The sequence below is a fragment of the Musa acuminata genome, chromosome BXJ2-8, assembly GCF_036884655.1.
Source record: "Musa acuminata AAA Group cultivar baxijiao chromosome BXJ2-8, Cavendish_Baxijiao_AAA, whole genome shotgun sequence".
NCBI lineage: Eukaryota > Viridiplantae > Streptophyta > Magnoliopsida > Zingiberales > Musaceae > Musa > Musa acuminata.
The window spans coordinates 8,682,948-8,709,893 of NC_088345.1; the positions used below are offsets into that span (position 1 = coordinate 8,682,948).

Sequence of the window (26,946 nt, forward strand, 5' to 3'; positions counted from 1 at the left end):
ATGAACAACATCGAAAAACATATTGACAACACAAATAGATAGTTTAAGCATTATACAATCAAAATCAAATAATATCTTTTTATAAATAAATGATACTAATAAACAGATCTAAATATAAAATAGATCTAATGATCTAAATATAAAATAGATCTAATGTACTTTTATAATATAAGACATGATTTCAAAAGATGGCTATGATGCTAACCATAAGCATAAAAAGTATAATTATACTACTATTATATGAAAAATTATAATGTCAAAAATTAAAAATAAATAACGATAAATTAAAATTATGATATGTTCCAAACGTATTATCGTTGATCGTTGAATCCAAAAGTTATAACTATACTTATATACAAGAAGAACTAGATTTAATTTTTTTCTCTTACTATCCGGACACTCCATATCAGTCATAAAATAGGGACTAAGAAAGATTGAGAATAAATTTATAATCTTAATATATAACATTTTGTCCATGAGAACTCATACCTTTACAGGCAAGAGTAAAATATCTCTGGATCATTTTCTAAAAATTTAATTATATATATAATATATGTTATAATTAAAATTTAATTATATCTATAAAATACCTTAGAAATAAGATAGAATCATATTAGGTTTCTTAATCAGTAGTTTTTCTTCTCCGTTGACCGCTCTCTCCTCGCCGCAAAAGCAACATAGGGAAGAACTAACAGTGTGTAGCCTGCGGCGCTGATGGCGAGTCGGTGTACTGCCGCGTCCACGGCACCAACGGGCTCGCTGGTAAGCACCACCGCTACGCCCTCTTCCTCCGCCCAACCCCCACCGCTTTGTGATGTGCGCAAGGCCTGTCACCTCCCGCGGCTGATTCCCTCTGCTCCATCGCCTACGCGGTGCTAAAGCAGCTGCTCGTGAGGAAATTTTGCAGGAGAAGAGGGGGTCTCTCTTGTGCCAGGAGGACCGCGCGATCTCGTGCAGGGACGGCGATGTCGCGATCCACAGCGCGACTGCTGTCACCAAGAAGCACTGTAGGTTCCTGCTGACCGTCGTCCGCGTCTCCGCCGTCCCGATCCCGTCGTCGCCGGCGGTGGACAGTTTGCATGGAAGTATCATCAAAGACAGCAGCAGTATGGCCACCATGGGGGCGGCGACGAACAGCATCTCGTAGCAGCTGATCAAGATGCTGCCGGGGTGGCATTCTGCCCGACGCGCTTCCGATTAGGCTTCCTCAGGCCTCGTATTGGATCTCAGGCGGTCAGGAGATTGCCCGCGAGCAGCCGTAACAGGAGGCCGAGGATCTCCGTGAGGTGCCCGAGCATTGTAAGAGCGACAGAGCAATCGCAAAGAATCCACTCACAGATTTCTTCCAAAAGATCAGAATCATGAAGAAAATAACGGACGATGACATGATCCATTCCAGATCGGAGGGGCATTATTTTTTAGCTTTTGGAGTGCCTCAGGCATCAGCTTTGCACCTCATCTCCGAAGAAGAAGAGCTTTTTGTAATGCTGCTGCGGCTTTCGTCAACCTCAGCACAGATTGTAGTGTTGCCGTCTTTTTTTTTCTCTCCTCTCCTTTTTCTGCACAATGAATATCATAATATCCTCAAGTTTGGATATTATTGTATTCATCTTGAGACCTTGAACTAACATCTTTTTCTTTTCTGCATATCAGCTTTATAAAGTTGAAACTACTATATACTGTCTGTGAGAATTTGGTAGCATTACTCTGAATATAAGTTGCACTAATATGGTAAGCCCAGACAGAAACATTGTTTTAGCATTGTAGCTACAACCACTAATGGCATTTCCTTTTAAGACCATTTACAGTGTTTACAGACCATTTACAGTGTTCATTCGACCACCAACTAACTACAATATGATGATTTGACAAGGAGCATACAGGTGCTGTGATCACATGGGAACAAGCAGGTTCCCATAGCATGTTCTCTTTTGTAAATTCTTATAGATGATCTCCACAGCTTCCAGTGGGTTGGTTCATCAATGTGCTTGCTTGCAGAACAATAAGATCCTTATAATATGAACAAGATGGACAAATATGGAGACAGAGACATTTTGCCTTTAGAAACGAAAAGAATTTGCAGTTCCCACAAGGTAGAACCTTCTAAAAACAACAGAGCATGCACCTTCTAAAAACTGATGAAGAAAATTTATTGTACAGCAAAAGCAACAAGGTAGTTGACCTGACACACAAGGAAAGACAGTTTTAATGTAAGTTGCATAAAATAACAAGAAGAGCTAACAGCTCATTATCTTATCAAAACAAATGCCAAGGAAATGTAAGAAATACCTGTAAATAGGAGGGTCACTACTTATGAAGTGAAGGTAATGATACGATCAGCAATCCTAGTGCGGCAAAGAGGGCACTCTGAGCAGGCGAGTGAGCAAGATTTACACACTGGTTCAATGCCAAAAAGACCATTAATCGCCAAACAAAACAAGACAACTGCTGAAATAACTGCCTGGTGTAAATGGAAGTGCTTACAGCAAAAATGCCGGCAAGGAATAAGTACTGCAGCAGTTGGTGATTCAAAGCATACTTTACAAACATGAGAGTTTGTCTCCCCAGTCCCTGAAGAATCAATTTCTCTTTCCTTCATCTCCTGAATTTTGGCCTGAACAGATTGCAAACTGGTTATCCATATCTGTTATCCATGATTCCTGGAACAGATTGTAAACTGGTTATCCATATCTATTATCCATGATTTGTCGAAGTTGAGACCCTAAAATTTCCATTCCTAGTATAGCTGCAATACCATATTGTGACAAATGATGGGCATAACATGATAATGATACAGTAGTTTGGGGTAAGCTGTATTTCTCTGAAATCCATTAACTTTACAAGTAATTGTTCTTTTCTAGTAATTTATGTTTATGCTTGTGACAGAAAAACAGTAACACCTAGGTACTTGAAAAACAATGTCAATGCCCACTTTGTTACCCTTCGACATGGTCAAATGTCCTCCTAACACAGTCCAATACCGTTGATATGGTCAAAATGCATTTTCACACCATACTATTTATTATGGCTAACAGAATTTACACATTATCACAATACTCTTTGCCAAAAAGATGGGTAATGGCCTGCACTTTTGATGAAGTGATGTAGAAAGCACCACCACCTCCCAATCCCCCATGGGAATAAGTTAGATTGGTTCTTTTCTGTGTACCCTGTGTGTCATCCATGTATTATGAAAACAGCCTTGGTTAGTAATTATGACTAGACCCAAAAAATTTACATATGAGATTTAAGAGAAATATGTCTTATTTTATTTTTAAGAGATTACAAACACTCGACAATCCAAAACTTCCTAAAATTTTTCAAAAAAAAAATCCAATATAATTTAACCTCTTTTGCTAGCTCAACCACCAACCATCTTGTCCTTCTGTATCATTCAACCCTCTACCACACATCGACCTCTCTTTCAATGTTTAGGAGCCCATGATCTATTAACAAAACCAGCATAATCATATTACAATATTCTTTTACTCTTCCTCTGCTTTTGCAACTATCAACAGTAACCACTAGCACCTCAATCATGATTAATGAGCTCAAAATTGTAATAAAATATACAGTTTATCAGCAAACTAGGCATGCAGACAAGCACACAAATTCAAAAAATGCCTTGATGCAAAGTGGCACCAACTTGAAATAGTTGATGCCAGGTTGACTAGCACTAATCAGGATTTTGAAGCAATGATTTATCAAACCTCAAATATCAAGCTATGCTCTATAGCTGACACCATATTATTGGACAAACTTAGGAGATGATAATTCAAAGTACTTGCCTCAAATGTAAACAAAATATGATTAGATCTCATCTCACCTTATAATTTGAATAATTCAATTACTAGAGTATCAAAGCAAATAAAAAAGGAGCAATTTATTACATGGAAGACAGGTGATCACTACCATTATCAGATAATAACGTCAGGCAAGGCGATATTAGCAACAATTAGACGCATACCATTATCAAGTCAAATGCATCCAAACTGACAATCAAGATCTAACAGATTGTGCTGGGCAGGTATAGATTTTAATGCTATCCAACATCTAATGATAGAATGGTGAATTTGAATATGCCACTTATCAATTACTAACAAGTAGAAGAAAAACTTCACATCTAGGAATAAATACGTCAAAAGCTGAAACTTACCTTTAAGCGAACAAGCAAAGGTTCCAACTCCTGATTTTGGTTCAATTGTTCATTATTTGGCTTTTCCAAACTATCTACTGCTTGTCTTTCCTGATGAAGAGAACCACTGTGTTCATCATTGTTCATTTTAAGATCATCTGAAACATCAACCAAAATGGTAGAACTTTTATCTGCAGTCAATTCAGATGTACATAAGGGACCTTTTTTCAGCTTAGCAACAAGCACCCACATGCTAGCCAAATCATTCTCTAATGATATTTCTCGTTTCTTTGCTTCTTCAAGTTTTTTCTTATATTCTTTTTCCAGATGCACTTTTTCAGCCAAAGCAGCTTCTAAAGTATCTTCCTTTTGTTTTCTGACCTGCAATTCCATCCTTATGTCATCTAGATTAAGATTCCGGTTATCCATATCATCAGATCCTGTGTTTCCAGCATCACCACTTCTACTAGGAGGCCGGCCTTTTCTTCCTAGTTTGATCCCATCATTCTTGCTTTCAGAAAACCTACGGATGGTACCATTAGCAGTTTTGGAATAAGCAGCTAAATCTTGAATAGCCAATAACTCTTTAGCCTGTCTTTCATTTTGTAGTGAGAGCTTTGTTACTTCCTCGGCCAAATTCTTGAGCTCAACCGCAGCAGCAGATGCCAATTCTTTTGCATAAGAAGCTTCTTCAGCTAATTTCTGATTCTGTGAAAGCAAACCATGATTCTCTTTGATCAATTGATGACGTTCAAGATTTAGTTTCTCATTCTCAGCCTCCTGTCAAAGCATTTTGACCAAGTTAATTTATTAAAGCCAAAAGAAGTATGCAGACCTAGTATGATGGAAAGAAAGTGAAAAGAATAAAAATGATTGGCATTATGAGACAACCAAAAGAGATGAGTGTTCCCTGCTTTGATCTCATGTGGCATGCTTAGAATTGAAAAGATCTAATAACTGGTATATGAAAACACATACGGACTAGCAACTTTGCGGACAATAGCAGCAAAATTATCAAAGGCATGTACATGAGCACATAGAAAGAGATGTAGCAATTGTTAAGGTCAGCTATTGTTGTCAGATTAGAGACCACTAAGCACAAAGCCAGCCATTTATTGTTAAGTAAAGCAATCAAAGACATTTAGTTTATTGTGAATCACAATAAGCTGCATCTAGACATCAAAGAGAAATTAAAAAACAGTAAAGTTACAGTAGAAGAACCGTTAGAAAAAGGACAACCTATGCGTTGCAGTTTCAAAACTTAATAAAAATGAGTGCTTATTTGCATCATACGACCCAATTACCTGCATATAATTCCACACTACAACCAAATATAAAATAAACTAATCCATCCTTCTGATACATGAGGTCTGCAAGACAAATAACCAACCTGTGTACAGCAAAGGGTATCTGTAATGCCTATATCACATGCATGAAAATCCTCTGGCCACTTCATTTTATGCCCATGAAGCAGGTAAGTGGTTGGGACAAGCAACAGCAGATCAAATCATACATAACCAAGAAGCCTATAAAGCATGAGTGCGCCATTAACAATAACCACATGCACATATACTGTAAAGCATGTGATTATCATTAGTAATAAAAGAAAGCTATTGCACTTTTAAACTAAACAAAAGACCTTGACACAAGACAAGAAACCACAATACTTTAAGCATTGAAGTCCAACTTAGCATGAAACAGTGTAAACACTAACAAATTAAATATTACCTGATATTGAAGTTTACTCTTCAAATCATTAATTTCTTCTGTGCCAAGTTCTTCATGCAGTTTTTCATTTTTGATTGAAGTTAGTTGCTGTTGAAGAACAAGCACTTTATCTTCCAGCTCCTTAATCTCAGAGCACTGAGTATAATATCCAGATTAAAATTTAGCAAGGAATTTAGAATAAACATATAAAATAAATATAATGGTTGATTAAGTCAGATGAAGCTAAGTGTATTATCCCAGTGACATTTAAATAGTAGATTGTTGATGCTCAAATCTCCCACACTGACATGAATGAATACCATTCCAGCAGATTAGATTCAATACATGCCTTGTATGTGAATTTTTCTGTTGAAATTTGAATTGTGATAGTTATATTTTGTTTGCCATACCAAGGGAAAAGAAAGAGAGAACTACATTGGCTGGGGCAACGAACTGAGTCATGAGAACTGGTGTTTGCATGCTATCTAATAAAATGTATGTCAATTATACAAATACACAATAATTCAGGACATTGAACCCGATTACCAACCTTCAGTTGCAGCTGCTCTTGAAGGATACGGTTATCAGCTGATCTTAACTGCAACAAATATAGTAACAGTATAGTACAGCTTTTGAATAAAAAAGGAAAATTTTAAATATATGACATAGTTCAATAGATTAAAAACATTAAAAATATAACTCAAGTTAAATCACCTCTAGCTCAAAGCCCTTCTCATTGCACTGAGTCATTAATCTCGTTACAGTCTGTGAGTGGAAAATAAATTGAAGAGTGACTTGGAGTTCAACTATAAAAAAAAAAGAAACAGCTGCATAGAGAAGATGGCATACCTGCTGCATTTCAACCATTGAGGCATTGGCCATTGAAGCTTCGCCACTTTCAATAATGCGCTGTTCCAACACTCTCATCTGTCTCTGTTTCTCCTGGATTTCATGCTCCAAATTCTCAATCTGTGGTAAATAGAGTTATGCCGAGACAAACTTTTAGTAAAACAAAAGTTACAACTCCTTGCAGATTTTCCAAAGTAAAGGTCGATTTTAAATTATCTAAGTTAAGTGAAGACAAATCTGTAAATAATTAGGTCAAGCTGAAACTATTGGCAAAAATGGCAACAAAAAAAGTCTTAGAGGGAAAACGAGGTTGTAGGAGGCAAAAGAAAAGAAAAGAGTGTAAAAACCAGACCAGATCTTAAGCAGAACATTCATAATACAACTTCCAATGGATGTGATCACAAAGAAAAAACAAGGCAATATACTGGTCTAATAAACCAAAGAGACTCGAGTTGGAAACATTAGCTGAATGATGCAATATCATAAATTTTAATACTCTTAACATAGGAAAATAAATGGAAGGAGAAGAAAAATAGAAAATCTAACCGAATGAGAGACTTCGTAAAATGCCAAGAAATTCAAATAAACCTATGACCCAACTCAAAATTCATGAGATTCAATTACCAATTTGCAATGTCAGGTAGTTCTATAAGACCTATGACATGATTGCTGAAATACCAACTCAAGATACAAGACAGCTCCATAGTTTCTTTATCATCTAGCTAGAAGCAGGTATAGATTGAATATCACAATGGACTGCAACAGCAATAACCAAGGAAAAATAACCAAATCTAAGCAAATTATAGCCAACTCAGAAGATGCAAGAGCATAATAAAAAATACACATAGTATTAGAATGTAGCAAGGGCAACTTAGTATTTTCCAGCTGAAAGGACATGAGCTTTAAGAATAGGAACTGTACCTGAATCCTTGTGCCATCTGGATCATTTACGGACTGCTCCATCAGTCTCTTTAGTGTACTGGTACCAAATGCAATCTCACCAGCAAGCATCTTTATTTGTTCGACTAGGAGATCCATTTCATCTGACATTGTTATCCTAGTCTGTGTATGTGAAAGAAACAAGTCAACCATAATTAAGGTATACCAAATTTAGCAGCGGTCAGGAGTAATGTACTTCATGACATGAAAATTCGTCTCCCAAAGTAGGCTAATAAAGTAAGTGCTACCAACATCAATACAGATAAAACCCTGGGTACTAAAGATATATAAGATATACGATCGATATCTCATAAAAAAATACATAATAAACATCTAAGAATATCTACCATAAGCATCATGGCCTTCAAAAAGGAATTTATTTTGTCTTAGCAAACCTCATCCACACTCAATAGCCAGGTTGTTTAGTTTCCAATGTATGCTATCAGATTTAACTGAAATCCAAAGAAAAGCACCTAAATGAAACTATTGCAATAGCATCATGCATGAGATATTAAAACCAAAAACATTTGTGATTTCTTCCTGCTTAATGAACAAGGAAATTTGTTCCTATTCACAAGAACAATCATCTTTAACACCAATATAATAGCAGAAGTCAATGAACAGATGCACAATTCACTTGAAAATTGAAAACACTTGGCAGAAACAAAATCTTATAATTAAAAAAGGAAACATATACACCATCTCAGCAAATTTTATTCGTCGTATGGTGTAAAAATTTAAATGAATTTTGCTCAGAGAAAAAGGAAAGAGATTATACAATGATAGAGTCACATTTCCAGGCTAATTTCCAATAGAAACCAATGAACAGGTCAGTGAGGACCAGCAACAACCGATAACTGCAACAATAAGTTCAATTACCTGCTCTGCATCTGTGATTGAGCCACTGACTGCGGAATGTTCTTCACTCAAATTACTTGAATATCTTTGATTTTTAACATCAGATAATGTGTCTAATGAATCTGACAGAGCAGAAGCCACAAAACCATTCAGGGTGCTCTCACTTTCAAGAACTGGAGAATGCTCATGTGGTATATCCATTTTCTGCAAAGTAAATTTGTGACAAACACTATCACACTTATGCAAAAATTTAGCCACAAACAAAATGGCACTCCAAGTCATAATGATTGAACTGCATTAATAATGACATCCAAAACACACACTGATCATGAGCTAGAGGTTGGAGAATAATGTCAAATGATAAAAGATCCACATTGGAGAGGGCATCTAGCATAGCAAGCATTTTTACAATGTATATGGTATAATAAAAAATAATCTGATAATATAGCTGCTCCTACAAACATCCAAGACTAAACAGATGTGTTCGTGTAGCAAAAGCCATTATTGACATGCATGATATTTCACAGATATATTTGTGGCTGATAGGAAAATATCACAGGTGGGGTAGAGAAATGTCATAATATAGTAAGTGGCTGTTGAGAGAAAACATTTTATGAGACTCCATGCTGGAGCATCAACTTACTATTCTATGAACAGACTTAGTTGAGGATCCACAAGTGAACTTTGAGCTAAAGTACATCGAAGTCGGTCACAAAAGAATTATCTTTGGCCTTCATTTTGCAGGGCATTCCATACTAACAGTGCATTATGATATGCAACTTAAGCTGCTTTATTTTTTATGCATGATTTTCTGCTACAATCACAATTTACATTTTTTTAGGCAAAGCATGTGATATGAAATGTGCATCAAAGTTTCAAATATGAGGATTAACTAGTGCATTGGTTGATGAAAGTAACTCCAATATTGCATCTGGAAAAAAGGCAAACCAACTAAAGTCTTTCAATGAATCTGATTAAGATCAAATCACCCTCACTCACAAATATAGTAAATCAGACACCAAGGATATTGAAGTCATCATGTCCCAAGATTTTCTTGTTTATCTTAGGCAACTTTCTTTGTTTTGATAAAAATGCATTTAATTCTGCCACAGAGGAATATTGCAAATGAATGGACACTTAGTCTAAGTCAAATGAGCAACCTTGTTTCCATGGTAACTTATGGAACCTGGATGTTAGTGCCAACCATCAGTATTGTTTGTGAAAGACTAACCCTAGGATTCGTTTCATATATCACCGGAGCAAAAATACTATAAATACCAAAAATGATACAGGCAAGGATCTTCTGCTTGTTTCATAGACGATTATATAGAACCCAACCTATAGATAGGTTGTTAATGTTTAACACTGGAAAAACTAAAGTGATAAAATTTTAAGCCTAGTCTGTAGAAGCAAAAATACCATAAGGGAAAGAACTCTAATGGAAATTAACAACAACAAGCCATATTCCCGTATTCCCAACAAGTTGGGGTTAGCTAAATGGATTTTTTCCCACAATGAGTTCTCTTTAGAGCAATAAGTCAATGAAAATAGTAAAACTAAGTTGGAGCTAGGATTGATAGACAAGGCCAGAAAATTTGCTCCTCCATAACTACATAAGAGAAAGACTGTAACAAGATATTTCTAAGTACGTCTTTAACCAAGCTTAGGTCCACAGATCAGCATGTTAGGTTACAAAGAATGATTACAAAAGATTTCGTGAAGGTAATTTTTTGACAATGCTCTCACCAAGTTAGAAATTTGCAGAAAGTAAATAAAAATTTTAAACATGTTTATCTCTTACTATCAAGGAAAGAACTAAATCAAATTCTGCTGCCCAAGGAGCAAGACAGTTTGGAGAAAAAATGGGACCCGCCCTAGATCTTTGAACAAAAATAAGAAACAATGCCAATGTAAAATTAATTTTTTACTATAAAGGAGATAGCAGTGAGGAAGGAGGAATGGTATGAAACGAAACCACACCTTTCTGAAATTGTAAAAACGGAAGAAAATTCTTGGCATAACCAGTTCTTTGTATTCAGTTGTATACTAATCCTTGAGATGACCATATCTTGAACAAACTACTAAAACATTTCATAGCAGTCATAGGTTCAATGGCTTATTCACATAGAACAGTGATTTAAAAAGCGCTAAGCGCCAAAAGGCGCCAAGTCCAAAAACGCCCGAGGCGCTAGGTGCTTGCCTGAGCGAAGCGAGGCACTAAAATATAAAAATATATAATATAATTAATAAATATAATTATTTAAAATTTTAAATAAAAATATGTTATTAAATTAAGAAAATCTAAGATACAAAATCAAAATAATATATTATTAATTTAATAAATAAAAATATTATTATTAGTATACTGTTAACAGTATACAGAAGGAGAATGAAGAGGAGTGTAAGGGGGTGCTGATTGAGAAAAGAGGAAGCGGTAGCGGCAGCGGGAGCGGGAGTGTAAGGAGGCAGCGGCAGCGGGAGCGGGGACAGCGGCGAGCAACGACAGCGGGAGCGGGAGCAGGAGCGGCGAGCGACAGCAGTAGCGAGCAGTGACAACGGCGAGCAACAGGAGCGGCAACGACAGTGACAACGAGCAGGGTTAGGGTTGGGCAACGACAGCTAATATCGGTGCTTTAATTGGTTCGATTGAACCAACTAAAGCACCGGAGATCGAACCGGACCTAAAACGTTGGTTCGGTCGCCTGATTTAACCCAGGCGCTCGCCCGAAGTGCCCAACGTCTGGGCTTAGGCGAGCGCCTAGGTGGCGCCTCTTTGAAACGCGCCGCCTGGAAGTGAAGCGAGGCGCTTAGGCCTCACCTCGCCTCGCCCGAGCGCCTTTTTAAATCACTGATATAGAGCAAGTCCAACATGTTTTCTTTCAACCATCAAGTCCTCTTCAACATAACTAGAATAAGTTTTCACTATTTCTTTTTTCCTTGACTAATATACTTATTATTTCTCATCCAGTAAGTCATGTAACATAGAAAGTCTAGTTCTGCATCACTCTGCTATACCAACTTCAAATTATTCTGATTCAAATAATGGTTCGCCTTAGAGAAGTATGGTAGCCAAGTTTAAGCAATCCAAGTTAACAAAATGATATCGAGTTGCCACAAGATATGTAATTAAGGACAGAGAAAGCCCAATGAATAGACAGAGAATCAAAACTTAAAAGAATAATGAGGCAATAAAATTAATGTACAAGTCAAAAGTGAAATCCTGGATGGCAAATATCATAATCAATAAAAGATTGTTTTCAGCAACTAGAAAAAGATTGTATATTATGTTAATGTTGATTCCGTTCAGTGTGGAAAATCTTTAGAAACAAAAACATTTTTTTAAAGAATCAAACCAATTATAGATTCAAATTGGAGCTAAGAACTTACATCATCCTCCCCTAAAGAGAGACGGCGCTGATGCCCAGGTAAATCAGTTAAACACCCAGGAATAGAGTTCTTGGTAGAAACAAGTATCAGCTTGGTCAGCCTCTGTATTCTACTCATTAAAGCAGCTTTGGCCTCCTCTTCCTCCTCTAAACGGTATTGCATCTTCACCTGGCCTTCCTCAAGCTGTTTGCACAATACAAAAACATGATCCCTTCTAAGTATTATAACTAAGTCTGAGGTTTTGTAGAGACCAATGTCATTCTTTGTCCTATGAAAGAGAATATGCACTTAAGGCATCTGGAGGACATATTCAATGTTTACCTTCTGGCGCAAGCTCATTATTTCATCATGACTGGCCCCACTTAGCATCCCTTTCTTCAAATGCTCAAGTTCTTGCTTTAAGCTTGATATTTCTTTCTGATACTTCTTGATCAATGACTTTTCATCAATAATCTGCAATGACAAACTCAAAACTATTCATCGGCATTATGATATAAGAGTATCAACATTTCCAACCAAAGAGAAAAGAGTGTCTACCCTGTTACGAGAAGCATAAATTTCAACTTGTTTTGCCCTACTCGCAAACTTGAGTGTGTTATGAGTTTCCTCCATGCTACCAGATGCAGGTGTAACTGTGCAAATGAGCTGCACAATGCACAATACTTGTAAGAAATTTTCACCTTCAATAAACAACTAAGCTAAAATATGGAAGAGTCCGACCAGATAATTGCATGCAAAAGGAAATTGAGAGATGTAATGATGGAAAGCCAAGCCAAACAAATAACAATCACCTAGAGACATTACAGAGCACACTGAAAAATGATCATCAGGCATATGACCAGTCAAGACTCACCGATACATGCCCATGGCCACTTAATGAGGTCTGCAGTAGTCGAGTCAATTTAGAATCACGGTAAGGAATATGAGATGCTTTCCCTTCACTAAGCTTTCCAATCACCTTTAAAAAGTTATCAACAAAGTTAGTTTTATAACTGGAGAACCAAATATTCACAAACGGCTACAAATTACACAACACACCATATGTCAATGATTGTGTAACACATCTAAATTAACAAGTTACTCAGATATATCAATGTTATCTACATATGTTGATAGGTTTACAATGTTTTCAAGCAAAATTTGGTTCTACTTCGTAGGCCTAAAATGGCCTTTATGAGACCACAAAAGAGAGTGTGTATGCTGATATTTAGTTCAGACTTACATTAAAGTGAAAAAGAGGGAACTCAGGGAAGGCCATATTACAACCAACAAATAAGTAACTTTGATCTAATTTACTCCTTTCGGCACCAAGGTTTGTGAAATTAGAACACAGCTCCTTTTGATTTGATGACATAAATTGTCATGAACATTCAATATCGGCAAGCCCCAGTCCAGAATTCACCTAAAAATAGTAGAAGCCCAGATACATCTCATTGGATTGTCTCCAATTTAAAAGAATCAGAATCTGCTACAGGACCAGCTGAGCCATCGGATACACAAGATCCACCGATAGTGGAATGAAAAACCACTAGAGAAAGTGGTAGAGGAGGAAGAGAGGAGAGAATGATACAGAGTTCCCGTCATGAAGTTGGGGCCAATAGGGAAAATTTTGCCAAAGCAGGTGAAGGGCATACAACAATTGACCGAGCCATGACTAAAGTGAGGAGGAGAAGGGCTTGGGTTTGAGCCTGGGCTCTCTTCCTTAGGAACAATTGAATGCCTGATTAGGTAAAAGAAAAAGAACAAAAGAGAAGGAGAAAATAACAATAGAAGTGAACTAAAGAAATGATTTAATTAAATATATGTTTTAATTAGTGATAAATAGAACTTAAGATACAGTTAAAGGATATATATATATATATATATATATATGCATATATATTGATTTGATATTGTTTTAATATATTATACAATAATGTATAAACAGTAATAAACAATATATAATAAATTATATAATCTGAATAATAAAATAATATATGACAATTCTATACAGAAAAATATATCATGAAGACTATTCTATGAGATATAAAAATATATAAAGTAGTAAACATATCATCAAAACAAGCAATTATATATAAAAAAAACTAGAATGGTTGGTTGCAAACTTCTATTGGGAACGTAAGTATGAACTTATAATATTTAAGTTTGTCAAAATGGTAATAAGTGTTTGAGAATTAAATTTTCAATTTTTTATGTTTCTGAAATAACTAAGTCAAGGTTGAATTAAAATTAAATCATTTATTGATTTTTTAAGCAAAATTCTAGTTTTTTCTAAAAAAATAGTGTCTAATTCAGTTAAATTATTTAAATTCATAACATCCGAGCAAATCCCTCCAATCCCATTCTTTTAAAAGGTCGATCTTGGAAAAAAAAGTATGATCTTGATCCTAATCCCGATCTTAAAAACCTTGTAATATCATGATTCCTAAATTATATTGCATCTTGAAAATCCTACATAATGTATATTGACTGTAATTGTATGCAGTGAATGTATGAGAGTCTAATCATTAGACATGACTGTCAAACAAGGAATCCATTTCTAAAAGATCCTAGAGAGGAATCATAAATCAACTCATAAAAACAGACAGGAAGAATAGTGAATGTTGTTAATGAAACATTCAACATAAAATATTCAATAATATTGGGCACATACTGTTCCAAGAGTTAAAAGGCTTTTGTTAATGTAAGATCCTTCCTTTCTTCTTAGCCCAGTTGTCTCAGTTTTTGAACTCTCAGATCCTGCTAGATCGATAAGATTCTGAAAAAGAACATCATAGGTCAGGTACAGCAATAAAGTCAGCCAAATGCACAACATGCTTAAAGCTTAGAACCAGAGCTTACAAGTTGAGAATACATCACTCCATCATATTCATCACCATGAGCACTGCTTTCAATCATCTGCGTAAGTAATCATTCAATCAAAGTAAATGAGAGATGATAAAAAATGACAACATAAGAGTCAACACAATGCTTCACATGATAAAGAGTCAAAAGCAACATCTCATCATTGTGTGTAGCTAATATGATTATACAGCAAATATGATAAGCAAATAAGAAAGTCAAACTGGTAAAGCCTGTAAACCAATAAGAAAATCAGTTTTATAGTTCTAACCAGAAAAAGTGTGGCAATTTTTTTTTATCAAACACAAAAGAAGTTTCACAAATTTTGAAGTAAAAGAGTTAATGACTTCTTTGCACATTTCTTTGTGCAAAAATTTGGAACAGAACTAAAGAAAATTGCTTCTTTCTTATATACAAAATTGTTCTTTCAAGTTTCATCATTTATGTATAAATAAGAGACTTATATGTATCAGTATATACTGGTAAAGGTTAAAAAGGGATTCTATATCAGTTATAAACCTGCAATATTTGCAGATCATCCAAATCATCATGATATACAAAAGTTGTAATTACCGATAATTTCTCCCTTAATATAAATTAATTACTATAAATAATGTATTGCTTTATTATTAACTTTCATGTTTGGGTACTATAGTTAATGAAATGATTAACTTTGATTTCCTTAATCATGTGGACAAGTTAGGAATTCTGCTAATCAATTAAATTATTAATTGATTTATTTCCCAATGAGTGATTTGATTTTTAGGATGTAAATAGTTTACATTCTATTTTCGTGTGTGAACCATAAGAAATAAATATTATATTTCTCTCTTTGTGTGTGAAAATAAAATAAAAAAAATTAAAAATAAAAATTAAATTATTGCTTATCTTTTGGAGATATCTCATCTTCTCCTATGAAAAGAGGACTCCTCCTTCATTCCTCATCAAGTCTGATAAAGGGAGGACTGAGAAGAGGACTTCCCAAGGAGATTACCTCGAGGAAAGGATAGTCGAGAAGAGGTTGGATCATTTCTTTAATTAGCTTTTATTTATATTTTTTTATGCATAATGATGTTTTAATTTTAAATTTTCATGATTAGTAAATAATGATAATTGAATTGTGATGTTAGAATGATTATTTGATTTATATTGATCTCTTAAGCTTAAGTGAATTTTAATATTGATTTAATTATTAAATTTTTATTTTTGGATTAACATAATAATTATAATTTATTTAATTAGATATATCTATGTTTCAAGAATTATGTGTGAATTTCTATAATGTAATTAGTTTTAAATTTAAGATCATGAATTTAAATTTTTTAATTCATGGATAGGAGTTATTCTCATTTCATCCACCCACTAAAATATCATGATAACATTTGGGCAAGGACAAATTCACCCAGCAAGAAAATCTATTTATCCAGCATGACAGTTGGAAAGAACTGCATGACTTGATAAGCAAACAAAAGCACATAAAGATAGGATGCTAAAAGTAATGTTTGGACTAAATAACGAATATAGTATAACACTGAAATACCAACAGTTAGACTGACATACCAAGGTAAAAATTGTGTGACTTCTGCTACTGAACAGGTTAAAATTGTTAGAACCAACATGACGATGTTCTGAAATTCACACAAATAAATCATGAGAACAACTGATGGCTACATAAAAATTTAGAAAAAAAAAAATTATAAGCTATTTTGGTAACCTAGCTGATAAGTATGCAACCAGTGAATATCCAAAAGCAATTATCCTGAGGTAACAGTAAGGTAGACATCATTTTATTATGCAGCAATAAATACCGAGAACAAATAATTAAGCTTGATAAGTAGTTCTAGCTTGATCAGGCCTTTAGGGTACTTTGGTAATCTTTATTTCTCTTCTTATTGACAAAAACTTTCATGAGTGATGGTTCACATAATTCTTCAAAAGATAGCTCTGACTTGACTGCAGAATAACTTCAAACAGCAGATCTTTTGGACAATTCACAGACAAGGAGATCATATACTTATCAACACCAAATTAATACCCAAAATAGAGGTATCCAGTTGTTAGGAGGCAAATTAAGTGTGATGGAAAAAAAAAGAAATTTACCTATAAGTATAGCTAGTCAAAGCAAACTAAAAGTATAAAGTATAACCAGAACTTTAAGAAAAAGTAGAATAAGCTCGACGACACCCTCATACCGAGAAATATGAGGGAACTTACACTATTCCAAACTCAATATAATACATCATAGAACACATTGGGATTAAGGTCAAAGAAAAAACATAACAAAGGACACCTAGGGAGACCACATACTTAGCAAGTTTATAATGTGTTCAAGCACCAGTAAACCCTTTATGATTCTATTGACCGTAATATCCTAGCAGCTCCAAAACTTACAGATAAACAAATAACATATAAAATAAATGGCTATAAGGAAACCCCAAAACACTAAATAAAAAGTAGGCTAGATCTATCTGGACACTCTTAATGATCCAAGTTATTCCTAGAAAATCCTAATTGCAACGGCAATGCTCCAAAAGCACCAAACCATACAGGATATGGGCTGTATTTCTTGTAGAAATCCACAAGCTCAGAATGCACTGTTTGAGAGAAACAGTAAACAGACTCAATTTCTTTGACCCTCCACCAGCATTACTCACTAAATTTTTGCTTTGAAACAAGGATACATGTTCACTAAAGGGCATGATAATTGTAGCTTAAAATATTCCAGATGTCTATTTTTGTTGCATCAACATGTAAGTCAATCATACTGAAACTAGTTTTCCTATACAATGATATATTAGTCCATCAATACGATCCTTAGAGATTGCAAGGTCTTAAATCAAATCTTGTTCTCACCACTTGTCCTTGGGAAAAAAAAAAGCACTTACACAACCTTAGCTGCACCAAATAACTTTGTACCGTAAAATAATATGTACAGCAGGAAATGTTGCACAAAATGTACTAACAGGGCCAAAAAAAGTGAAGTATCTAGATTGTAACATGATACTTTGCATATTGTGCCAACATTTTAAAGGACAACAGCTCCAAAAATGCAACCAAAAGGATACTTTCTGTAAATGTTAAACAATGAGGCTAACAGAATCTGAAATGTCAAAACACTTTCTGATCGAACAGGTTCTAGAGAAACACCCATTGTTAGAACTACAAGATCAAAAATCTAAAAATTAATTCAATCAAGAAAACAATAGTTTTAACAGTATGACAGAATAAAAGATTATCTGCATTAGGTAACAAAACACTTCAACGTTATGATGAATCTGCTTTTCAGGCTGCCTAGACTAATAAAAGAAAAAAAAATTGCATTAAATAATTAACAGCAGCCACATAGAACATTAATGACCCTATTGATAATGAAATGTATAACTTTAATGAAAGTTACAGTGGTCACATCTTTGAGTGGGACATAGCCACAGAATATATGTTAGTTAAGCACTTTTCCTTGTTTTCATTAGGTGAAATTTCATCAATATGCCGACTTTGTTTGTATTAGTTAGAGATTCAGATAAGAAACAGAATCAGTGTCGATAAAGTTTCACCTTCACCAGCAGCAATGAAAGAAAGTGCATGCCCAGGAGATAAAACAACTTCCTCCTTTATACCCTCAACATAAGTACCCTGCAAAAAGGTTCCACATTAGATAAGAAAAAAGGAAATGTTTCACATCAGTGTAATGAGAAACAATGAAAAAAAAATAGAAACTAAAATTCATTAACCTAACAGCAAAATAGCTAATCACATCAATAAAAAAGATATAACTTCACCTAAATTACTGAGATCTAAAGTTACATTGAAATTTTCAACAGATGGTCATTAAGAAATGGCAAAACATAAATATGGAATTCAAAAGGAAAAACAAATTTCCCAGCAGCCCGATAAAAAAAATTATCAATTTCAAATCTAACTCCCAAATTGATAATTAATAATATAAACTCAAGAATTGCAAGAATTACATAAATTTGTTTCCGCGTATCCAATTATACGATATATCATCACAATAGTCATCTAAAGGCTGTTCCTCAAAATGCAAGTAGCTCTCTGTACAATCAAATATACTTGCTCACTTATGGGTTCATGCAAGAATGTAGAGTTTTTTAGGATACCGATATTTCAGTTTTTCAGAAATTAGTGAGCAATCTTGAACTTCTGTGGTATATGAATGCGATGATACCAATTTGAGTGATCAAAATCAGTTGCATCATACAAAGTCAGAAATAATAACAATCATTAATTCGCATGTTAAGACAAAGATTAATTCCTTCAGTAGAAGTTCAGTAGCTTTGTAGCTCAAGTACAGGAGAAGTTCCAAGAAAAAAAAAGGCAAGCCTATCAACAATCACATTATCTTCCATCAAAACGTGAGCATTTTGTGCCTCACAATTAGACAAAAATTATGTACAATCCACAGAAAAAAGCACCTTTAACTCACAAACCAAGCATATTACGAGCATAGCATAGCACCATATACACAAGATCTGTACATATTCAGATGCACCTAGCAATCAATGCCTAAAATATGATACTAGAAAAATTACTAGACAAACAACTTTACAGGTTACACATCATTATTTATACACCAAAGAAATTGGTCTAGTCATTATTTCTGCATGTGCTATGTACAACAGCTTCCATATACTGAGAAAAGCCAAAACATTTTCGTTTCTTGGGGGCCTATAGGAAGACCTTTAAAATGGATGATCATGATCATATGCAGAGTCCTGAATCATAGGAACCAGACTCTCCCATCATAGGTTTTATAGATGCAAATTCTATGCTCATAAGAAGAATCTCTTAATTGTTTAATATTAAGTTTTCACTCCCAATTAATACTAAAATATGCAAGGGGGGATGCAATTAACTTGACTCATAACAAAAAACATGATAGAGATCATTGATAGGACAAGAAGAATTAATAATTAATTGGACAAATTACCAACAACTTCATACAACCCCAAGCCTCACGGAAAGAAAAATATGTTGACAGTGCACCAATATAAAATGCAACAATATTTACGTCAAGTGGTAAGAGAAGAAAATATTTAATTTATTACCATCTAGACTTGTAAATCTAAAGAAGATACAACGAATGTCTGATATGAGAAAGTGATCCAAATAACCTCGTAGAAAGAGTGGTAACATGTTTAAATTGTATAGTGAAAGCAATATGTATATCATCTTAAATTAAAAAAACATAGCTCTCCATACCTGAGCATCTTCTCTTACACGCAGGTTTTGGCCAGTGGGATCAAGCAAGTCATTAATAACCTACAATATAAGATAGTAAATAAGCAAAAAAATTATATATATATATATATATATATATATAAAGAATATCTGAAATTGCATTAACTGAGGAAACTCAAGTTTGGCGAATTATTCACCACAGTATTTTTGTCATCAAAATGTCAATACATTTGGCAGGCAAGTTAGACAATAAGACAATAATAATCTAGCAATCATATATAGATTAGACATTTAACTGGATTAGCAACTGCAAACATACAAATGAGTAAGACACTTTGATGAATCATCGAACAGATCCTTACCTCATTATAAATTTCAAGGTATGATACACGGAGTAAAAATTCTCTTCCTGGAGTCTGCCAAAGAAACTCAAACTTCGCAATCACACAATTTAATATTGTTTTAAAAAAATAACAAGTAGGTATTGCAAGAAGAAACATTCAATAAGCAAAATATGTTAAGATTATATTCTTTATAAATAAGAATTCAGTGATATCAAAACAAAAGAGAACATTCTGTGCAATAACATCACTCTTACAATGGAGTAAGAATTCTCTTCCAGGGTCTGCCAAAGAAACTCAAGTTTTACGATCACACAAATTGAACCATTCAAAAGAAAACTTGGTATGTAAAGAAGAAATATTCAGCACACAAGGTATGCTTAAATTAGTCTCTATATACAGAATTCAGCAACATCATAAAGATAATGTTCCACAAAATCTAAAACATGACTCGAATAAGATACCTAGCTTACTTGAAAGTCTACATGTGCAGATACCACAAGAGTATATATTTTACATTTTTACTTGCCCAACCTCTCTGGTTAAGTTTCTTTTGCTAAAAATATTCAACATATAAAAAAGCAATTGAACTAGAAAAATAGAATACATAATAGAGAAACTACCTTCCATTGTTCAATCCATGAGATGAAGATAAAGTAAAGCAAATGAGCTTTTATGCATCTCTAATCTTTTGAATATGTTAAAATTAAGCTGTCTTAAATATTATAAGCACTTAGATAAAACTAATTATTCTATTTACTAAATTATTGGTATCAAAATAATGTATAAACTTTAAAGCATCAACTGGAACATAGATTTTACAAATGCAATGGAACTAGTAACAATTTATTGACCCACGGTGAAATAAACGTTCTCAATTTCACTAGAAAACTATAGCAGATATTGTGTTACAGACTGAATTTAAAAAATATATACTTGGCTAAATCTAATAGCAAAAACACTAAATAACATACATCTTGTATTATGCTGAAGACATCCTTTATGGCTAGTGGTATGATACCAGGAGACTTGGGATCACCCTATAAATGGAAATGTCAGCAAAAAAGATAAGTTCAAATAAGGAGATTAATTCAGGTGCCTGGAAATTTATGAATATATCACAAAGTTTTACACCCAAATTAAAAGTCAAATGCTGAATTTCAAAATTACCACAGGTAACAAACAAGGACAACTTTTATTATCCAACCACTGTAGGTGGTCTCACAGTCAAGACTCATAAAACATAAAGAAGATAAATAACAACAAATATTAGAGAATGCAAAAAAATAGCATGTGAATTAAAATTTTGGATTATCTTAAAGGATGAACTAGAGAATATAGCATGAGAAACTAAGAAGTAAATGACTTTATTGCAAAGAGAAGTAACTTTATACATTGAAGTAACTTTATACATTGAAATGTCACATCAAGAATTTGAGCTTAGCTCTAGATGCCACTGGCCGGATATCTAATATGTTGCACCTAATTTGGAATCTCAAGTAATAATGTTTGTTGACAATTTCCACAGGATTTTCTTCACTGGAAGCCTCCTCAAAAACTTGTGTAGATTGGATCCTTTTTTTTTCTTGATGCTGCATATCCAGTTAATGGAGTTCATTGATAAGAACTGTGTTATCTCAGATAGCCCACCCCGATCTAAATTGATGGTCAAGACCAAAAACCCATTTCAAAGTATGAATTAACAGAAATTTATGTGGATGTAGCATCATCTTTTCCTTTGTTACCTTTCACCCATCCTTTTTTCTCTCCTCCTATATACCTCTCCAAGATTTCTTTCTTCTTTGTTCTTTTTTCTTTGCTTTTGATACTATTATATGCTTTACTGAGCAACTACACATTAACCTACACTGGACCCAGTATGTATCATACTTGCTTTCATGCAACTTGACAGAAGATGAAGCTAGAAATCAATCACATGAGAAAAAAGAGGCTGATGTTCTCATCAGATCAGCGAAAAGGCATACAAGTGAAAATCAATCAAGTGACTATAGCAACATGTTATATAGGAGAGAATGAAAGTGTATTTGAGTTGCTGAAGAAGTGATTAGAATAGTAAGTTTTTGGCATATGATGCAACACAAGCTGACAAAACAAGTGACTCAATCTAATTTGTGAGCTTGAATAATCCAACAGTTTGTCAGAAGAAAAAAACAATTAACACATGGCAAGCCATTTCCAGACATGAAATCCATGAGAAATAGATAGGAAGTTCTGCTCCCTAAAGCATAAGGTGAAAAACTGAAAATTTTCTTTACCATGCGTTCCTCCATGAAAAATTGACCCACAAACTTTCCAAGGATAAGAATTTTTTAACAGCAGAATCAAGCGAGAAATAGTCCAACAATTCCGCAACATAATTAAAGGGCACTAAAACCAAGGGCACCAATTAGGATTAACCAAATCTTGGTACCATACGTGAGCCCTTTTGCTATTTTTGGCAACACACGAGTAGCACTCTCTTGTAAGCATATTGCCAATGTGAAAACAATTTCTATTTCAGTTTCATTGAAGACGAGATTCATCAGGGGCAGCATCAAGATGAGATTTAGACACAATGGCTTAGCTTCTTCTCCCATTTTAATGAAGGCACCAGTAACAACACAATAAATCTATACAAAGTATATTATCTTAAAATACAAATTACATGATCAAACCAATCGTAAAAAAAAGGAACTGATATATGATAAAAATGTGCACCAATAAATAAAACTTTAAGCAATATAGACCAGTTGGTTTCTTAAAGCAAGAAAATCAATAACAATTGAATTTTAATCATCCCTCAAAACAAGGAGTATTAGTAGCAGGTTTCTTTGTAGGAGTTAGAAGGCAGAGAAAGCACCAGAAGATATTCCTTAATTATCTAACAAATAGTCTAAAATTAATGCTCAGGACTGCAAAAATATACACTTCATTATCTTATAGTCTATCTGAGAACTGTGAACTTACATGCATTGTATGGGTCTTGCCACTACTAGTGACACCGTAGGCAAAAACCGTCCCTACAAGTCAATGTGGAGTCATAGTTAGTAAAGATTTAACTTGTCATAATTAGTGAAGATATAATTAACTGCTTAAATATGAATGATTTGGATCAAATTTTGTATAAAAGCAACAACCCTATGGAAAGTTGATGAGTACAAAAGTGGATAGAAATTAAAAATTAGAAACCTCTTTTACAGAGAAGAGAACAAAATAAATCATATTTTTAGAGCTGAGAACTGTTGTATATAAATATAGAAGCATGGTTGAGTTCATTGACAAAACATAAACTTGTCAAGACTGTTAGTAAGTACATAACAGGTTTCTAGTGAACTGCAGCCTAAAATTGGGGTCCAAAATCAGATTAAAGCTTTCTAAAAGATGTACCCCTTAGTGAAGTAAAGCAACATGCAAACTTAAATATATCAGAGTTTCCTAGTGTCACAACAAAGTGATACAGAAACAGCAAATATCTAAGCCAAGTTCATCTTCTGAAACTTATAGCGAGACTTCCAAAATTGCAAGTCTCTCTTTAAAGCATCTCAACATTCAAATATTTGGCAACTACTTACAGCTAAACAATGAAAAACATGACCAAGTTTCTATACCATTTATGCCCTCCATTGCAGCTTTAACAACAGGCCGAGCAGTAACATCATAGACCACTTGAGTAGTTGTGGAAGGACCAAAAACTCTATCTACAAAACATAAATAAATATTACACAGTAACATCTTTACAAGACATAACAAGAAAGATTAAAGGAAGGTATCAAACTAGTATCAGCTAGTCATATCATTCCATAATTCTTGGATATTATCAAAGAGGGAGTAGTGTTGAATATCACAACTTGATGGCATGCATGACTTCAAATTTGGAGAGTAGGAGACAGCATAATTGAAAGAGGGGATAGTGTATGTATATCACAACTTGATGGCATGCACGACTTCAAAATTGGAGAGTAGGAGACAGTATTCTGTTGTTCAACAAATTCTGCAATTCTAAAAATTGATACGAAAATGGTGGAATAATTTTTTTTTCCACATACAAAAGGCTGCATGTTACAGCAAAAGCAAATTTTTAAAAGAACTTTTGCATGTATTCTTAGTCAAGTACTAGCAATATCTTTGAGAAATTAGGATATCAAAGCTTAACTGTAAATAAAAAGATGAGCAAAAATTCCTTTCAAGGGAAAATTCCAACCTCATCTGATGCAAAACAGAGACCTTGGTAGAGCTACATGGTAGGACTGGTTTTGTCCAAAAAAGCTAAAAGATTCAAAAGAGAGCTTCAAATACACCTACAGCACCAGTAAACCAAGGCCCTAAAATGTCATTAGCATTATGTGTTAACAAATTTGAAATTAAATTGTGGCAATTTAATCCATTCTTTTATTTACTTCAATGATAAACTTCATAAAGGATAGTTTTGTAAGAGAGGAGTGACCAGTATGTACAGATCAATTAGGAGAACTTCCACATTCACATAAAAGGGTCTGGTTCACGGCCCTATAAAATGTTGATCAAGACCCAATTTTGCAGAATTATGATGAAACAACAACCTGAATCCAGTTGCTCCATAAGCTGATGTATAAGGTATTAAGGCTCGCATCAACATGGATTAAAGGTTAACAAGGGGTGATTGGATCCAAAAGGATTCACATTGTGACCTATTAGAGACCCCCTATATTACGAGATACCTCGACTATAAATGTACCAGGATCAATAGGCCCAGCCACCCTCTGTTCCAAGGATCTCTAAAAGGCCTAGAGTGAAGAAGGGTAGAAGTTGATGTCGAAATCTTGGTAATTCACTGCCTAAAGCATAGCAGAAACAGCAGTAGCAATGCACAATAATGTATTTGCATTAATTGGTGATTAGCAGATTCCTTGAAACCAACAAGCCAGCTGAGGAAAAGGAAAATATATGTAAACCAGTTCCACCAAGCTTTTGACATGTACAGATAGCTGTCTGAGAAAAATAATAGTAATAGCAATCAGTCCAATCTTGCAGTTCTCTTGATGCAACAGGGTAACATCCAAAAGAGAAGATAAAGACAGAAAAAGAAACTGGAACAATGTTGAATGAAAATGGAGTGGGAAAAGAAGCATTATCGGCATGCTTAGGATATCAAAAATGAAGTCTTAGTAGTTTATGCCAGAAACTACGTGGAAGCACATCAAACAACCAAATAATGCAAAGAACAATATACTGTGATTCACAACCACTTATGTTCGTTCATGCATGAACCAAGCTTCAATGACTAACTAAACAGTGATCAACCCCTCATAGTTTACCATAGCCTGGCAAAGAAATGTAGAAATAAATAATTTCATATTTGACGTGTCAAGTAGATAAAAGGTCCTGTTTCCAGTCCAGAACAGTGTCAATGGAAGCATAAGAAACTGCGCTTGAAACAAGTTCAAAGGCTTACCAAAAGAACTATATTTACCACCTCGGTCAGTAGACAATTAATGCATGAAAAGAATCCTAGGGTGAGTTTCAATAGCCATGATTAATTTGTCAAGCATGACAAGGGAGAAAATTTTGAAAAAAAGGTATTCCAAAAAAAACATTGCACATTCCTTGCATAAAATCATGGAATTCAATTGCCAACAGGTAAACAAAAAAGAGGATAGACAGGCGAGGAATTAGATTGGCAAATAGCATGTCATCCATGAAAAGAAAAACAATTAGCAGAGAAGTTTTACCAAATGCGAAGAATGTGGTTGGATTGTACTCGCTGCGGATTTTATCCCCATCCGCATACCAAGCGACCTCGTCCCCATGCTGAAATTCGCGGTCACTGCAATTACAGCCAAATTTGTCACCGAAACACATTTCAACGTCCTAAATGAGAAACCATTGAAATTCTTCCAAGAACGCCTGATCATCACCAGAACCCATTTCCAGAATCAACAAAACAAGGAATAGAAAAGTAAATAAAATAGAATAAATAGACCTTCCGAGCCCACCCTTAATCCAAGAACACAGATCTGCAACCGCACTCCAGATCCATTCCCTTACCTCAAAGGACGAAACCTAACCGTCACAGAGATGTTATCCCCAGATCTCCCCGCGTCCGCTGGCTCAACCACCAGCTCCTCTGCCGCAAATCCTACTGGTGCCACCCGCCCCCTGGAGTACTCCGCGCCGCCCAGGACAGCGGTCCCGAATCTTGTATGCCCTCCATTGGAAGACCCGTGGAAGTGGGACGACACCGACGATGGCGAAGACCGGGGGATCGGGCGGCCGTTGGCGGAGGAGGAGGTGGAGGAGAAGGAAGAGGCTGAGGGTGGCTTCCGGTAGCTGAAAGGGGAGCTGCTCCGCCCCCTAGACGACGAGTACTGCGCCGCCATTGATGACGGCGATCAAGAACTCTCCCTCGCTCCCTCAAGGAGAGAACGTGGAAATGGAGAGAAGAAGTGGAGATGAGGAAGCAAACAACGGCCGGATGATATCACATGACCGGATTCGTAAAGAGAAGGGGAGGAGGGGTTCCGGTTGCCCCTTCTTGAAGCAATGTAGGGGGCGACTCCGGCGGAAGAGTCGAGTCGGTGGAAGCGATGACACGAGCGACGGGTGAAGAAATGAACGGGTAATTTGCTCCCTCATATATAAATGGAAGGTGCGACTGACGTGGCAGATGCAAAGCCGACGTGGATCGTTATGTATGGATGCAAAGTCGACAAT

The 26,946-nt window shown here is 35.0% G+C and overlaps 1 protein-coding gene across 2 annotated transcripts; it reads right to left on the bottom strand.

The window, feature by feature from the left end:
• Positions 1–1,411: 1,411 nt before the first annotated feature.
• On the bottom strand, positions 1,412–26,823 carry LOC135619070 (kinesin-like protein KIN-7K, chloroplastic). Of its 2 annotated transcripts, XM_065120682.1 has the most exons (25): positions 26,281–26,823; positions 25,965–26,059; positions 23,865–23,954; positions 23,224–23,276; positions 21,231–21,296; positions 20,278–20,331; positions 19,937–19,996; positions 18,271–18,349; positions 16,277–16,344; positions 14,717–14,773; positions 14,529–14,633; positions 12,729–12,833; positions 12,413–12,520; positions 12,197–12,328; positions 11,876–12,058; positions 8,510–8,692; positions 7,613–7,753; positions 6,692–6,811; positions 6,557–6,607; positions 6,393–6,440; positions 5,864–5,998; positions 4,157–4,915; positions 2,485–2,614; positions 2,290–2,397; positions 1,412–2,182 (listed from the first exon to the last, which is right to left on the bottom strand). In XM_065120682.1, the coding sequence occupies exons 1-24, from the start codon at positions 26,610–26,612 to the stop codon at positions 2,312–2,314; spliced, it is 3,240 nt and encodes a 1,079-aa protein (XP_064976754.1). In that variant the 5' UTR covers positions 26,613–26,823; the 3' UTR covers positions 1,412–2,182; positions 2,290–2,311. The 2 variants fall into 2 exon arrangements, 1 of the variants encoding a protein (XP_064976754.1); XR_010489300.1 differs by lacking the exon at positions 1,412–2,182 and having other exon boundaries at positions 2,485–2,660; positions 26,281–26,756.
• Positions 26,824–26,946: the final 123 nt, after the last annotated feature.

Coding starts and splice junctions, on each gene's coding strand:
- LOC135619070 (XM_065120682.1), bottom strand. CDS start 26,612: ATGGCGGCGCAGTACTCGTCGTCTAGGGGGCGGAGCAGCTCCCCTTTC. Junction 23,955..25,964: donor AACCACATTCTTCGCATTTG/GTAAAACTTCTC, acceptor TATGTTTTGTAG/ATAGAGTTTTTGGTCCTTCC. Junction 14,774..16,276: donor GTCACACAATTTTTACCTTG/GTATGTCAGTCT, acceptor TTACTTACGCAG/ATGATTGAAAGCAGTGCTCA.